Raw genomic sequence first — 14,516 nt, forward strand, 5'->3', positions numbered from 1 at the left:
AATGATTCTTGAGAGAATTGAGAGCTCAGAGCCAACCGACTCTTCTGACCCAGTGACCTGTCAAGAGAGTCGAAAGGGAGTCAAACCTTTCATCATTACTCATAGTTCTGACGTTTGGTGTAAAACTTCACCTTGTTCTGAGAAACACAGAGCTGCTATTCTACCTGGAACTGATGAACTATTTTGATCTTGCAACACAAGAGCTAGTTTCCATTATTTATTTCTTCATGTGGAATTTGAAACTTTTTCACGGCACAACTGGCGAGCTCTCAGGGAACAAAAGTGGTTGTTCTAACCTGCTCTGGTCGTTCCTCTGTGTGTTTGTCCCCTGTAGTTCTGCTGCGGGAGGAGGTGGTCCAGCTCCAGGAGGAGGTCCACCTGCTACGACAAATGAAGGACATGCTGAGTAAAGATCTGGAGGAGACCCAGGGTGGATGCTCGGCCGACGTGCTCTCTGCCACCGAACTCCGAGTGCAGCTGGCCCAAAAGGAGCAAGAGCTGGACCGGGCCAAGGAGGCCCTGCAAGGTGGGAACACACAACAAGAAGTTCAATATTTTGACTGAGTTTTAATGCATGGCTGGTTCTATACTTCTTGAAACCTCATGTGCGTGATTTAAATGGCTCATGGTATGGTTTTAGGTGAGTCTCAGGTCAATCAAAACAATCCTTTGATAGTGTGTTTGGAGATGGAGCAACTGGGTGAGACCCCAGACAGTTGGTTTTGCAGAAGCCTACAGGGCTGGGTGATAACAATCTAGATAGTTGATGTGAGAAGGTCTTACTTAAAGGTCTGGAGCTGGACACGAAGTGCAAGAGAGAGTTGGTTTCCTTTGGGTTCTCTGTGCTCATTGGCTAAAAAACAATCAAGGTTTATTCACTGCGTGAGAAGTTACAATCAATTGCAGTTCTTGCAAGTAGTGAAATGCTTATAGTTCTACCCCAGAATGAGGCAGAACAGAGAATACTTTAGTTGGTGTATTTTTTTATGACGAAAGAAGTCTAAGTGCACGATAGGGCTGTGAAAACTGATTGATATACTTGAGAACCATAGCCACGTGTAGGGGATGAGAAACACAAGACAACAAACTACAACTTCCAAAACCATGTTATTTATTCATTAATGAAATATCAAAGCCCCTTGCCTGATCACCGTTATAGTCTCACTGGGTTTTACAGACCCATTCATGGAGACGAGAAGGACGGCACACAATGGTGAGGTAACAAGATCCTCAAGAGGATGTAAATCTGGAGTCTATTCATCAGCGTCAGGGGTAAACTATAGTGCCAATTATAGCCCCTTTCCCACTTGCACTGAAAGCTGTAAATCTATTGGCAATGGCCGTATTGGCGTCATGTGGGAAAAGGAGCCGGTGTCGATGTTCCGTAAAAGTCATTCAGTAAATTTCCCCACTCTCAACCTAGTATACAGTAATTGACGGGACAATGCCTGTAAGGCTGTGAATGGCAGCGTGTGAGAATGGAAGCAGTAACTAGCAGTAAAGTATGGGGTGGCGCTGAATCCAAATAAAGCACAAATAGTGTTTTTTTTGCAAATATTTACTTTGTGCAAATATCTCAAAAGTTATCTGTTTTTTAGGAAAAAAAAATTGGGAAAAATTGCAAGTCAGATCTGAACTGTGGAGCTCGGCTAAAGACAGGTCTTTATATTCTTATTTGTATAATTTTTCTTCTTAAAAATGCCACTCAGACCCTAGACGTATCTTTGACAGCTCGGTGTGCTGTGCGGGGACATCGGGCACAAGCACCTCCCTTGCCCACTGGCTGCACCCCAGCGTGGAGTGGAGCTGGAGGGAACGGACAGGGAGAGGTAGAACGGGTGGAGAAAGTTCCTTCTCCGGAGATAGAGAGTGTAGGACAGGTTGAAAAGGATCACACTGATTTAATAACTTTGGGTTAGGCTGGTTGCATCCAGGAACGGAGGCCGCCTCGGGAGCGGCAGGAAGACGGGTAGCGAAGTGCTGGTCTAAAAACGAAACCAATTCTGTTCGCCTAGTCTCACATGATATGGGGACTCCATACAGAACTTTTCCGTAAAGGAGGCTTATTCTGTCTTATTTCCAATCAATGGACGCGTATGTGAATCGAGCGTGTGGCCATTACTGAACTTTGAACGGTGTGTTGCTGGGTATTGCTTTTACAAATTTTTGAGTTTCCAGTGTTTCCAGTCTTTTTTGCTTTAGACTTCAATTTAGTCTAATTGCCGGAGTGACTCCCGACTCCCGAGTCATTTAAAAAGAGTTGTTCAAACGAATCATTGGCAAATCTTATACAGTGGTACCTCAACTTACGACTGTAATTGGTTCTATAAGAATGGTCGTATGTTAAAACAGTCGTATGTCGAAGCAATTTTTCCCATATACACCACGCCGGTGTATGACAGGTGAAGTGAATACACTTCATCTGTCAGTGGTTTTAATGTTGTGGCTGATGGGTGTATCTCCATAGGGATGAGATAAAGCACAACACACCAATTTGGAATGAGACGAATGCATCTCAGGCAGCTGGGAGTGCCAGGAGGGGCGGTCTTTGCTGATGAGACATAATGATCGCCACTTGCCGCCTACGCTTCTGGTGAGAACTAAACACGGGACAGAATAAAACATCTGTCAGAGCAGACTGCACTCAGATTCATAATTTGTATGACTCAAACCTGCTAATGAAGAACGCATTCTGCAGATCCCAGAGGCCTCTGCAGCATTGAAGAGCTAATTAAATATTCCTATAGAGTGGGAGGGCTTGGCTTTGCTTACAAGGTCCAGGCATGGTAAGCAAGGCAGAACTGGTCTGGAATTAAGCCGGAAGTAGATGTTGAAAAAGGCTGTTTTTTCAACAAAGTACTTTGTTTTGTGATGTGGGAACAGCTTGTTACACTGAATGTATCATGGAGTGCTTTCCTTGTTTCTTGTTGATGCTGGTCCTGCAGATAGTATTGTTTCTCATAGCAGTTGTCATGGTTGTTTTAGCCAAAGGCTGTGGTGGGAGTGTGACGGACCGGCAAAATTGAATTGACATTCGGTAGTGAAGGCAGTCCACATCTGGACAGTGCACTTGGGCACGGCTGGTACATCTTAGTTCCTTGGCAAGTGCTAAACCCCTACTCTGTGGATGCTGTCTCCCAAGGTGCTGGCAAGGCTTTTAGGCAAATAACAGCATCATTATCTTCCCGAGAATGTTGCATATGGTGGGCAGGTGCCAGCGATTGTGGCTCGCTGTCTGGGTATGTTGTTTTCATTTCCACTTCCAGGGAGGAAACTTGAAGACATACATCTGGGGACAACACCATCTTTTGTCTTATTTACACAATCTACCCAAACATTTGTTTTCCATTAAGTGCATACACTCCACCTAAATAGTTAAAAGAGGAGGAAGGTTTGAGGAGTAGGGATTATTTATAAACCCTTATCAGTCCCACAACAGGGGAATTTGTAATTTTTCTGCATTTTACCCATCCTAGTATTTTAGGTATCTAGGAGCAGTGGGCTGCCATGTAGAGGCGCCCGGGGAGCAGTTAGGGGGTTAAGTGTCTTGCTCAAGGACACATCAGCATGCTAACAGGGGGAGCCTGAGATTGAACCAGCAACCTTCTACTTACTAGACAACCTGCTCTACCTCCTGAGCTACTGCCCCCCCAGGCTTTCAAATAAGCTATCTTATTGCTCCAAAAGCTTGATTTTAGTGTCATTATTATCAGAGAGGCCCCTAATCAGGAGATGCCAACAGCGTTCCCAGTGGGAATTGAACCCAGGACCTTCTTGCTGTGATGCAGTAGTGCAATGCACTGTGCTCTTCTGACGTGCATCCTAAGCCCGAGGTGCTTCGGTGCTTGTTTTCTGTTTCACATTTTTTCGAGGCTGGCGTCCCCTGAACATCTCACCAGATGCTCAGACAAAGTGTCTGCCCAAAAAACGGAAACCAATGTTTGGGGAACAACTTCGCAGGGGGGATTGGGGGGTGTTTCATGATTGTATTGCCACCAACAATTATTTTGAAGGCAGCTTTGGCTCCGCGCTTTGTGTTTGTTCCGTTTTTCTTTCATGCATGTGTTTGTGTTGTTGGGAAAACGAAAAAAGCCGGAATCGCAGGGCGATATGGTAGCGGGGGAGGAATCCAGGGGCACTCTCTCTCTATCTGTGGACCACTCGAGATAATACCTGTTTACTTGGGGGAAAGTTCAGAGAAACCTCGCTCCAACCGTTTGGTGCTAAATTACATGCAGAATTTCTGCTGCTCATGAAAACAAAACGGAAAATGTAAAGAAGGAACAGTGGTTTGCACTCTCTTTTGTTTGGGTATTTTTCTTTCACTCCATTTCTCCCCCCGCTCTTTCCTTTGTATTCCAGCGTTGCCCACGCTGTCTGAGTGTTAAGCCCTGCACGCTCTCTCCCACTCTGGGCCAGTCATCTTCCTCTGAGCACTGTAATTTCGATGGCGGGTAATTGCCGACCACGAAAGATTGCAGGTTTTGTTGTGATAGCCATGGTCTCTCTATCCATTCCTCCATCCAGAGGGCTAATAGCTTGCATTATTTCCACCCTCCTCTACCTCCATGCAGAGCAGACAAAACGTTAACAAGATGTGGAACTGCCAAATGGACGAGAGACATTTTCAATAATGAAAGGCAAAGGTACTCGGGCAGTCCGGGTCGAGATGTTGGTTCATCTGACTTCCGCTTGGACTTTAACAGTTTTAGTCAAAGTTGAAGAATAGCCAGCCCCCTTCCGCCAGACTTTAATTAGCCGTTTCAGCTTTGGCTAATGACCGTCACCCGGGAGCGTTGGACGGACCGTGTATCACCAAAGCCCAAGCTGCTGCTCCTTTTCTTCCACTGCCATTTTACGCTACAAGGTGCTGTGAAAACTGCTCCGTGCTGGAACCGAAAAAGGCACTTCCTCAGCGCATGCTCACACTAATAGTCACACATAAACATGAGGTGAGTGTGCAAAAGTACACACATGCACAACATGCATACAGGACCTAAAGTAAACTAAGTAAGCAAGTAAGGACAGGTAGTATATATATACTGTATATATTGTATAGTACATAGTATCTATCAGCAGTGTAGTAATATCTTAAATGCAACTGTCCAACTGTGTGTTTGTCTCCAGGGAGAGTGACTCTGTCTTACAGTGGCCCCTAGTGGCTCTCTAAGGGCTGTTTGACTCATCCTCTGATCTACATTGGAGAAGAAAAGGCGATGTACCAATCAGAACAGAATCCATCTTGAAACTCCGCCACTGCCGTCCTCCTTGCTGCGCCGGCCCATTACTCCATGTTGTGTTAGCTGCGGCTGAATAATGAGACTCAGTGCATTCCTTCGCAGCCGAGCTTCTTTCCATCGCATCAATTTCGGACCTGAGGAGAGGAGACGAAGAGGGTGATGGATGAGGAATCTTTTCTGAGCGAGGACAATGGCAGTGGAAGTTACAGCCATCTATCGTGGTCTGTTCTTGTCAGTGTGAACGGTAGATCCCTCTTCCTAATGGATCATCGCATCTCAAGTCTATTTTCTTTGAATCAATGTCAATTATCATGATTATCTGTTGTTTTTTTACACATATAGACACACACACCAAGCGCTCTCTCTGACTTAGCACTGACAAATAGGATGGTTGATGTATTTTTAATAGAGACTTCCAAGTTATGCCCCCTATACCTCTATATCCCCTGAATCAAAACTATACCTGGGATCAAACATCTGACATTTTTTAACAAAGGTGGAGGACATACTTGACATCTTAGGGAATTGCATCACACAGGAAAACAGTCAAAAGCTGTGAGAGTGAATACAATGAGGTTGACATTTTCATTTGGCATTTTCCCATTAATGTTGCCCAGAAATGCACAAATGTTCCCAATGTATCATCAAGTCAAGAGTGTCAGTCAAGCTATATTTCAGTTTTCCTTGGTGCAGACGGAGGGACGCCTTCGCTTGTTTGATGGTGGAAAAAGTGGATCTCAGAATTGGTATTGACCACCCACAGCCATTTTGTAACGTTACAGGGCTCTGTGTACGTTCTAAGTGGGGTTTTTTTTTTGGGGGGGGGGGGGGGGGACACTAGTCAGGAGCACCACTTAATTTAGCTGGCGGATCCAAATCCCAAACCTCGGACAATGGCTCCTCTCTCTCTTTACTCATGCCTCTCCTCCTCTCCTCCATTTTATCACCTAATTATGGGTTATACGAGAGCAGGTTAAAAAAAAAAAAAAAAAAAAAAAAAAAGCCAGGCCCCGCTCTTTAGGACACTTCTATGGAGAGGAGCCAGCATGGAGTGGATCCACTTATCGTTGTGAAGAACGTCATTAACTTAGTGAGTGGCTCGGTGCGGGAGTCAGGTGACGCGGACCTGCTGCGATTGCATTTTCCACTTGTGGGACATTTATCCCCCAAATACCTAATTATTCAGCACTTGTTCTGTCAAAAGTGTTTTGATGTTCTCCACCTGTTTCATCTATTTCTCAGTCTACAAACCATCAAGGGCCACGGGGCCAGTTCCATTGTTAGAGCTAGTGAATTTGAGGATTCTATTTAAATAAGCAAACAAAAACCACAACAATTTAGGAAACATCCTAATTGTTGTCATGCTGGGCTTTTGATTGTTTTGTTCTGTGGCAGAATATATGCGGCACAGCAGATAATTCTTTAAATAGTCAGCAGGGATCGGCTTCAGCTTTGTCCCGAGCCCCTGCCGACTGGAAAATGGATGGATAAATATCTAACAATAATCTGACTGTGGCTCTACCGATGGCACTGTTTCTGATAAGAGGCGTTGCTTTGGCATTTGCCTTCTGTGACAAATGCTGCAAAAGCTGATTTTGACAAAATGTAGTGAATGGATGGATGGATGAATTAATTTTTTGTTCACCCTTGAGACCATAGATAGAACTTCGGTGTTACATACAGAAATTCCTGTCTTTCCTGTATCATTAAAATCTTCTGTTGAATTTGGTTCCTCTATATGTGTAAATGATCAGACTGTCTTTAAACAACCACTGGTTTATTAAGAAAGAAGACCAAGTTAACAGAGAGAGCATTGACCAAGTCCCCATCCATGACTGAACTGGGCATGCAGGTGCTGCCATTAATATGCCCACCACAAAAGTTTTTATTTTTCTTTAGTCTGTATATTTTCCTGCATATATTTTGGGTTTAGTCTGCAAGTGGGGCCTGAGCTTGTTGTGTATAGTGCATTGCTGCAGTTTTAGAGGGGTCAGCTTTTAGGACTTCGCTTGTGAAGATATGGCCTACATAGCCTACTTGTTCCAAGCAAAATTTGCATTTAGCTGGATTTAGCCTGAGATTTACTTCTGTTGCTTGTTTGAGCACAGCCACCCCATGGCCTCCGAAGATGGTGATGACTGAACATGGATAACCCACGAACAGCTGTTCCGTAGAGCGCTGAATCACATCGCTCGCAGAGTTAATGCCGATAGGCATCCATACAAACCTGTAGCGACCAAATGCAGTACTGAATGTTGTTAACATTGAGGAGTTATTTGTCGAGACCTATCTGCCAGAAAGAGATTTTTGCACCCAGGACAGAAAGCACAGTTGCCCCTGACATTTGTGCTGCCACTTCCTCCTTGTGTGCCGCTACCAGGGACGAGACCCAGTCTGTAGGCTCATTGACTGGTGTAAGGATGCCTTTGCTTTGCATGTGTTCAAGTTCTGCTTTGACTCTGTCCTGCATCCCGACTGGGATGCGGTGGGCCAGACCACAGGCTGTATGCTCTGAGCTCATCACTGAACAGGTCTTTGTACATCATGAGAGTCTGAGGCTAAGTCTGTGCAAGTCTATTTTGCTCTCCATAGTATCATGATGGACATCGCAACTCATTTTGACAATTCCCATGTTCATGCATGCCCGCAAATCCTAGTATTGGTTTGACCTCTCTGTCCACTATGAAGAAAGACATTGGGTGGCGCTGCGTTAGTCACTCGTGGCATTTCAGTGCATTTTGCTCCCTTTCATTTCAGTGGGCTTGCCATTATTTATGTGCACTGTGACAAATCCTCGTCAGCATGAGGATTGACACTGTCAACACACTTCAGTTTTTCGACACCATCCACATAAAACGTTTCCGGTCTGCATTTTGTGGGCTGAACCACTGCCACTTCATGCACTGACTGTCTGAAAGTTTGAACTGCTTTAGCTGCGTGGTGAAGTCTTGCGGTTTGTGAGAGTCTGGGAGAATGATTCAGATTTTGACTGATGCTTTTTGTTTGAAGCTGGCCTCACTGCGTCAACACTGGTAGTTGGAGCGGCTAGCGTCTTGCAACTTTAGCCATTATTGCCAGATAGCTTGTCTTCAGCTAGCACTAGTCAGCCACCTTTTGCCAAGCATTAGTATTAGCAAAAAGCTGAAGGCCCACATTTTTCCAATTATTTCTTGTTGTTCTTTTGATTAACCAGCCAGGGCCAGGCGTACATTCCTCCAGTTTTGTGGGTGGCAGTTGCAGCATACTGTAGGAAGAAGAGCCACTTGCTAAACGGACGTACAGAGAGACTGTGGAGCTACAGATGGAGCAACGGGACACCAGACGCTGGTGGCAGGGGCTGCAGACTATAACAAACTACAAAAGCAGCTCCTCCCCAGCCACGAGTTTCGACGCCTCCCTAGCCAACGAACTGAACTCCTTTTATGCGCGGTTTGAGTCTGGCAACAGCACCGCTAGCTCGCCAGCTAATTGGAGTTTCACCGCTGGGGATGAGTGCGCACTCTCAGTGTCAGAGCATGACGTCAGGATGGCTCTGATGCGGGTTAACACCAGGAAAGCTGCGGGCCCAGGTGGCATATCTGGGCGAGTACTGAAGACCTGTGCTAACCAGCTAGCCCTGGTGTTCACTACAATATTCAACAGTTACTGTACTGTATGTAGCATACTGTACCGCATACTGTGTCGCGGTACAGTATGCACCCGGTGATTACACGCAATATGTCTCGGACATATTGTGTGTAATCACCGGGTGCATAGCATTGACATTTCACTGCATATATGTATGAAAGTATGTATATGTATGTGACGAATAAACCTCTTGAATCTTGAATCTTGAATCTCACTTCAGATCATGAGTGTTCTGATCAGAGCCTCACTTCAGATGCTGACATGGCTTTCAATTTACATACGAGCAGGTGGTGGACTCTGACTGACTCAAACACATTGGCATATCAGCTGCTTCCACAGATACCACCTTTCCACAAAGGCGTAAATCCAGGGCTATCCCCCCCAAATCACAGATAGCACTTTAGCCTAATTGGGTCCTTCTGGTTCCCAGTTGGTCAACCCCGTCTAGTAACGGCTTGTGGAGCCCCAGAGTCCTAGCTGGACCGAGTTGCACTGTAAGGGAATCATCAATATGGTTGGCAGCGGAGTTGGCAAAGAGCTTGGTAGCCCCTTCCCTACCTGTAATCTCCCCTGCCTGTTTAAATGTAGCGTTGCTGAGCGCTAGCAAGTCCCAGCGGCCATCTTTGTTCACTGAAAGGTATTCATGAATGCGTTATCAACAGTCAGCAGCAGAGCCTTTTTTCGCATGGCCAATGTGACTAGGGGACTCTGAATGGACGTCCCTTTCCCCCTGAACAGTCACTTTTCTGTTGTATCCGGCATGAAGGACCAGCCATGTTGCCAAATAGTCACAGGTGCGAGATGCTACTTGGCGCCACTGTTATAGACTTTCTCAAAGGAGCTTTTTACCGCACTTCCTGGGGCAGGCGCTGGGGCAGGGGTTCCTGTTTTCTCTCGGCCAATGAGGGATATGGCTTTTTTCTCTTCTTGGCTCATGTACTGTAAGAATTTGGCATAGCGATTCTTCCCCCTGGAGAATGGAGTGAAAGAGAGAGCTAGAAGAGAGAAGAGGCCAACGAAGGAATAAACAGAGAATTGTTCCTTGAAGAAATGCTATATCCTATATACCCCCCTCCTGCTCCTTGGAGCACGCTCCCTGGGTGCACCTTGTGAATGTCAATGTAATTAACCACTCTGTGATTTAACTTCATTAATGACACACAGCTGGAGACCTACTGCGGAATGATAGATAAGAATGGAGAGAGAGAAAAAGAGGGGGGGGATTAAGGGAAAGGTGAACCGGTGGCAGCAAGGCTGTCTTGCGGGGTAAATAGAGGTAAAAATAAGAAATCCGTAAACAGCAGCCTGGCATGAAATGAAAGAAGGAAAGATAGAGAGATTCAGGTGGAGGAGGGCGGGAAGATGGCAGAGAGAGGGAGAGAGAGAGAGAGAGGAGTTGTCTGTGAGAAGATTAGAGTGTTTCTGAATAACTAAACGGAGACACATTCATTGTTATTACTATGCGTAGGTGAAGGTGGGGTGGCAGGGAGAGAGAGAGGGAGCGAGAGAGAGCTTGAGCGAGCATCCATCCAGCAAAGCCAGCAGCAGGGAGGAGATTGACAGAGGAGTTCATGCGTAATTCACCTCTCCATCACGGCGCGGTCATACCACATCACACCTCCTGCAGCAGGTGTATTAATCTGTTCTTTCTTCTTTCTTTCTTTCTTTTCTCCACTTTTTAATGTGTTGCAACCCCCATTGTTCCCCAAAATTGCTTCAACAAAGTACAATGGATACACATAAAATTTGGCTTGGTTAATCGATGCTAAAGAGCCAAAAAAGGAAGAAATTATGTTTTACAAAAAAGATAACAGGATGGCCTCACAATGGCAGATGTGGCAGATTACCTTAAAGCATGGTGTAATAACAAGTCCCAATTCAAATCCGGATAATATGTTACGATTAAGTTTTAAAAGTACCTTTTGTGATCAATGTACACTGCATTCCAAATTATTATGCAAATGATATTTTTCTCTGATTTTCCTAAATAGTCGATGCAAATGACTAAAATAATTTTCAGGTCATTCACCGTTAGGGTATAATTCAAATGTTATTGAACAAACCTCCCAATGATAACAGTATTTATTTCAAAAATAAAAAAATCAAAACGCACTGTTCCAAATTATTATGCACAACAGAGTTTCAAAACATTTTATAGGTTGTGAAGAACTGAAAATGGTCATTTGTTGAATGTGCAGCATTCGGAGGTCATATTTACTGAAATCAAAAGCTATTCCAATCAAAAACATCTTAACAGGCCAAGTTACAACATAGGACCCCTTCTTTGATATCACCTTCACAATTCTTGCATCCATTGAACTTGTGAGTATTTGGAGAGTTTCTGCTTGAATTTCTTTGCAGGGATGTCAGAATAGCCTCCCAGAGCTGCTGTTTTGATGCCAACTGCCTCCCACCCTCATAGATCTTTTACTTGAGGATGCTCTAAAGGTTCTCAATAGGGTTGAGGTCAGGGGAGGATGGGGGCCACACCATGAGTTTCTCTCCTTTTTTGCCCATAGCAGCCAATGACACAGAGGTATTCTTTGCAGCATGAGATGGTGCATTGTCATGCATGAAGATGATTTTGCTACGGAAGGCACGGTTCTTCTTTTTGTGCCATGGAAACTCTATATACTTTGCCAAGGTCATTTTCACACCTTCAGGACCCTAAAGGGGCCTACCAGCTCTCTCCCCATGATTCCAGCCAAAAACATGACTCCACCACCTCCTTGCTGACATTGCAGCCTTGTTGGGACATGGTGGCCATCCACCAACCATCCACTACTCCATCCATCTGGACCATCCAGGGTTGCACGGCACTCATCAGTAAACAAAACTGATTGAAAATTAGTCTTCATGTATTTCTGGGCCCACTGCAACCGTTTCTGCTTGTGAGCATAGGTTAGGGGTGGCCCAATAGTAGGTTTATGCACAACTGCAAGCCTCTGGAGGATCCTACACCTTGAGGTTCGCGGGACTCCAGAGGCACCAGCAGCTTCAAATACCTGTTTGCTGCTTTGTAATGGCAATTTAGCAGCTGCTCTCTTAATCCCATGAATTGTCTGGCAGAAACCTTCCTCATTATGTCTTTATCTGCACCAACCCATCTGTGCTCTGCATCAGCCACGAATCTCTTCACAGTACGATGATCACGCTTATGTTTTCGTGAAATATCTAATGTTTTCATACCTTGTCCAAGGCATTTCACTATTTTAGGCTTTTCGGCAGCAGAGAGATCCTTTTTCTTTCCCATATTGCTTGAGACCTGTGGCCTGCTTAATAATGTGGAACGTCCTTCTGAAGTAGTTTTCCTTTAATTGGGCTCACCTGAGAAACTAATTATCACAGGTTTAGAGATTTATTTCAGTGATCCAAAGAGCCCTGAGACACAATACCATCCATGAGTTTAATTGAAAAACAAAAAATGTAATGTTTATGACACTTTAATCCAATTTGCATAATCATTTGGAACGTGGTATATCGAGTAGTGAGTTATCCAATAGACCATTCATGGTGTTATTGAGAGTGTTGAGAACACCTTCAATAAGGGATCTGGAAGACTGATTCCAAGTTCTAAGCTGCTGAGAAACTAAAAAGAGATTGTGTCTTCAAACAGGTGGCCAATTATACTGGATTTAAAGGAAAACTCTGGTATTTTTTGCCAGAGCACGCAGGCAATTGGGGGCAGTTCTTACCGGGAGCCATACCCAACAAAGTTCTTGGCGACTACGGAAGAACTTGGTCGCAATTGTACTCAATACTGGATCAGTTCAAGAGATTCTGATGCCGATAACTGGGGTTGAATCCCAACAATCCAGAACATTTTTTTGTTTGGGTAAAAAAAAAAGTATTGGACGATTCCTTTAACGTAACGCCAGTGATTGCTATACACAGATGTTCTTCGACTGACTTGACTCAATTTATTGTCTTAACATAACCATACCCCATCTTCCTTGAATCAATAATATTTCTACCAACTTGGCCCACTGATCCATCAGTTTAGTCTCCTCTTTGTGTTGATGGACTTAGAAGAACCTGAAGAGCTTCATCTTAGATTTAGTCACTGGAATGGAAGTACCAGTAGAGAGGGAGGAAATCTGTGGGATGCCTCGTCCGACTGCGAGACCCCAACCAGAACGTGTTCGGGACGGCCAGAATGTCAATGAGCTATTGACAGATGGACAAGGGGGGCAAGTAAGGCCGGCCTTCCCAGCTGGCCTGGGATGACTGTATGACTAATCATATTGATCTGAAGTCCACCATTCTCATATTGAAGACAGCGGTGTGGAGCTAATCCAGGAGTGAGGATGTGGATCGCCCCATGGTCTAGCAGCAGGGAGCTAAGACGAGGGTCAGCTGAAGGTTTCGGACCGGGCTTTTCTGACAGTTTGAGGGGCTTCATCCATATTCGGGCTGGTGTGGCCTTTAAAATGGCAATGACAATGTGTGTCCAGAAGAAGTCTGGGGGTTTGCATGTGACAAGGGAACAGCAACAGATTATTTTGTGAATACCGAAGAATTTGAATGGAGAATAGGGAGTGTTTTTTTGGAGACTTTTTAGAGTGTTTTTTCTAGAGCCAAACAGCTTATTTTAGTGCTTCAGCAAGCATCAGGTCTCAAAGCTTTGCTGTGTGCTGTTCTTTCTGTTTCTGTTTCTGTTTTAATCTGTTTAATCTTCGGAAACAAAACAATAAAAAACAGTACAGAGCTACTGAAACAGGCTGCCAGCTCAATTGGTGCCTGGAAGTTTGTCGTATACAGTGGTTTGATATAGAGGCATCAAAACAAACATCCTGATCCTGGCATCCTGATGGAACTTGCAGTTCTTCTAACATTGACATCTTTACCCAAACAGTATCTGTCTCTCGCTCTCCCTCCCTCTCCTCTCTTTTATTTATGTTGTTTGCAGCCATGAAGGCGGATCGCAAGCGGCTGAAGGTAGAAAAGGCAGACCTGGTCAACCAGATGCAGCAGCTGTATGCCACACTGGAGAGTCGTGAGGAGCAGCTCCGAGACTTCATACGCAACTACGAACAGCACAGAAAGGTATCGGTCCTGATAGGAACATACAGTATTTTCCATGCCAACTCAATTTTTACATATAAGGAATTTTGTTCTATATGTGGGGGGCGGCAGTGGCTCAAGAGCTATCGGGGTCATCTGCTATTCAGAGGATTTCTGGGTCAGGTTTGATCCTTGGCTTGTCAAAGTGTCCGTACTCCCAAACTGTTCCCAATGAGTAGGCTGGCGCCCTGTATGGCTGCTAATGCCGCCAGGCGCAGAACGTGAGGTTGAATGGATGAATGTGAGGCATAGTTGTAAAGCGCCTTTGTGTCCCTTCACTAGAAAGGTAAATTTAACATTTACAAGCCGGTGGACAAATAACAGAAACCCAGAGAAATACACAGATCTATATACAAGTATATGGTTTTTCAGTTGCTCCTTAGCCTTACCATTTTGGTTCCTCCATCCACCAGGAGAGCGAGGATGCGGTGAAGGCCCTGGCCAAGGAGAAGGACCTCCTGGAGAGGGAGAAATGGGACCTCCGACGGCAGACCAAGGAGGCCACGGAGCACACGGGGGCGCTGCGCTCCCAGCTGGACCTCAAGGAGAACCGGATTAAGGAGCTGGAGGCCGAGCTCGCCATGG

At 45.1% G+C, this 14,516-nt stretch overlaps 1 protein-coding gene across 2 annotated transcripts in view; it reads left to right on the forward strand.

Annotated features, from left to right (window-relative positions):
- The window catches only part of LOC307240681 (kazrin-like), a 152,517-nt gene that overhangs the window by 129,494 nt on the left and 8,507 nt on the right, over window positions 1-14,516 (forward strand). For both annotated transcript variants that reach the window (XM_080014522.1, XM_080014523.1), the window contains exons 3-5: window positions 335-526; window positions 13,777-13,913; window positions 14,345-14,515. In XM_080014522.1, the coding sequence (XP_079870648.1) occupies window positions 335-526; window positions 13,777-13,913; window positions 14,345-14,515 (500 nt within the window). The remainder of the gene's footprint in view (window positions 1-334; window positions 527-13,776; window positions 13,914-14,344; window position 14,516) is intronic.

This window comes from Zeus faber, assembly GCF_960531495.2.
Source record: "Zeus faber genome assembly, chromosome: 15".
Lineage (NCBI taxonomy): Eukaryota > Metazoa > Chordata > Actinopteri > Zeiformes > Zeidae > Zeus > Zeus faber.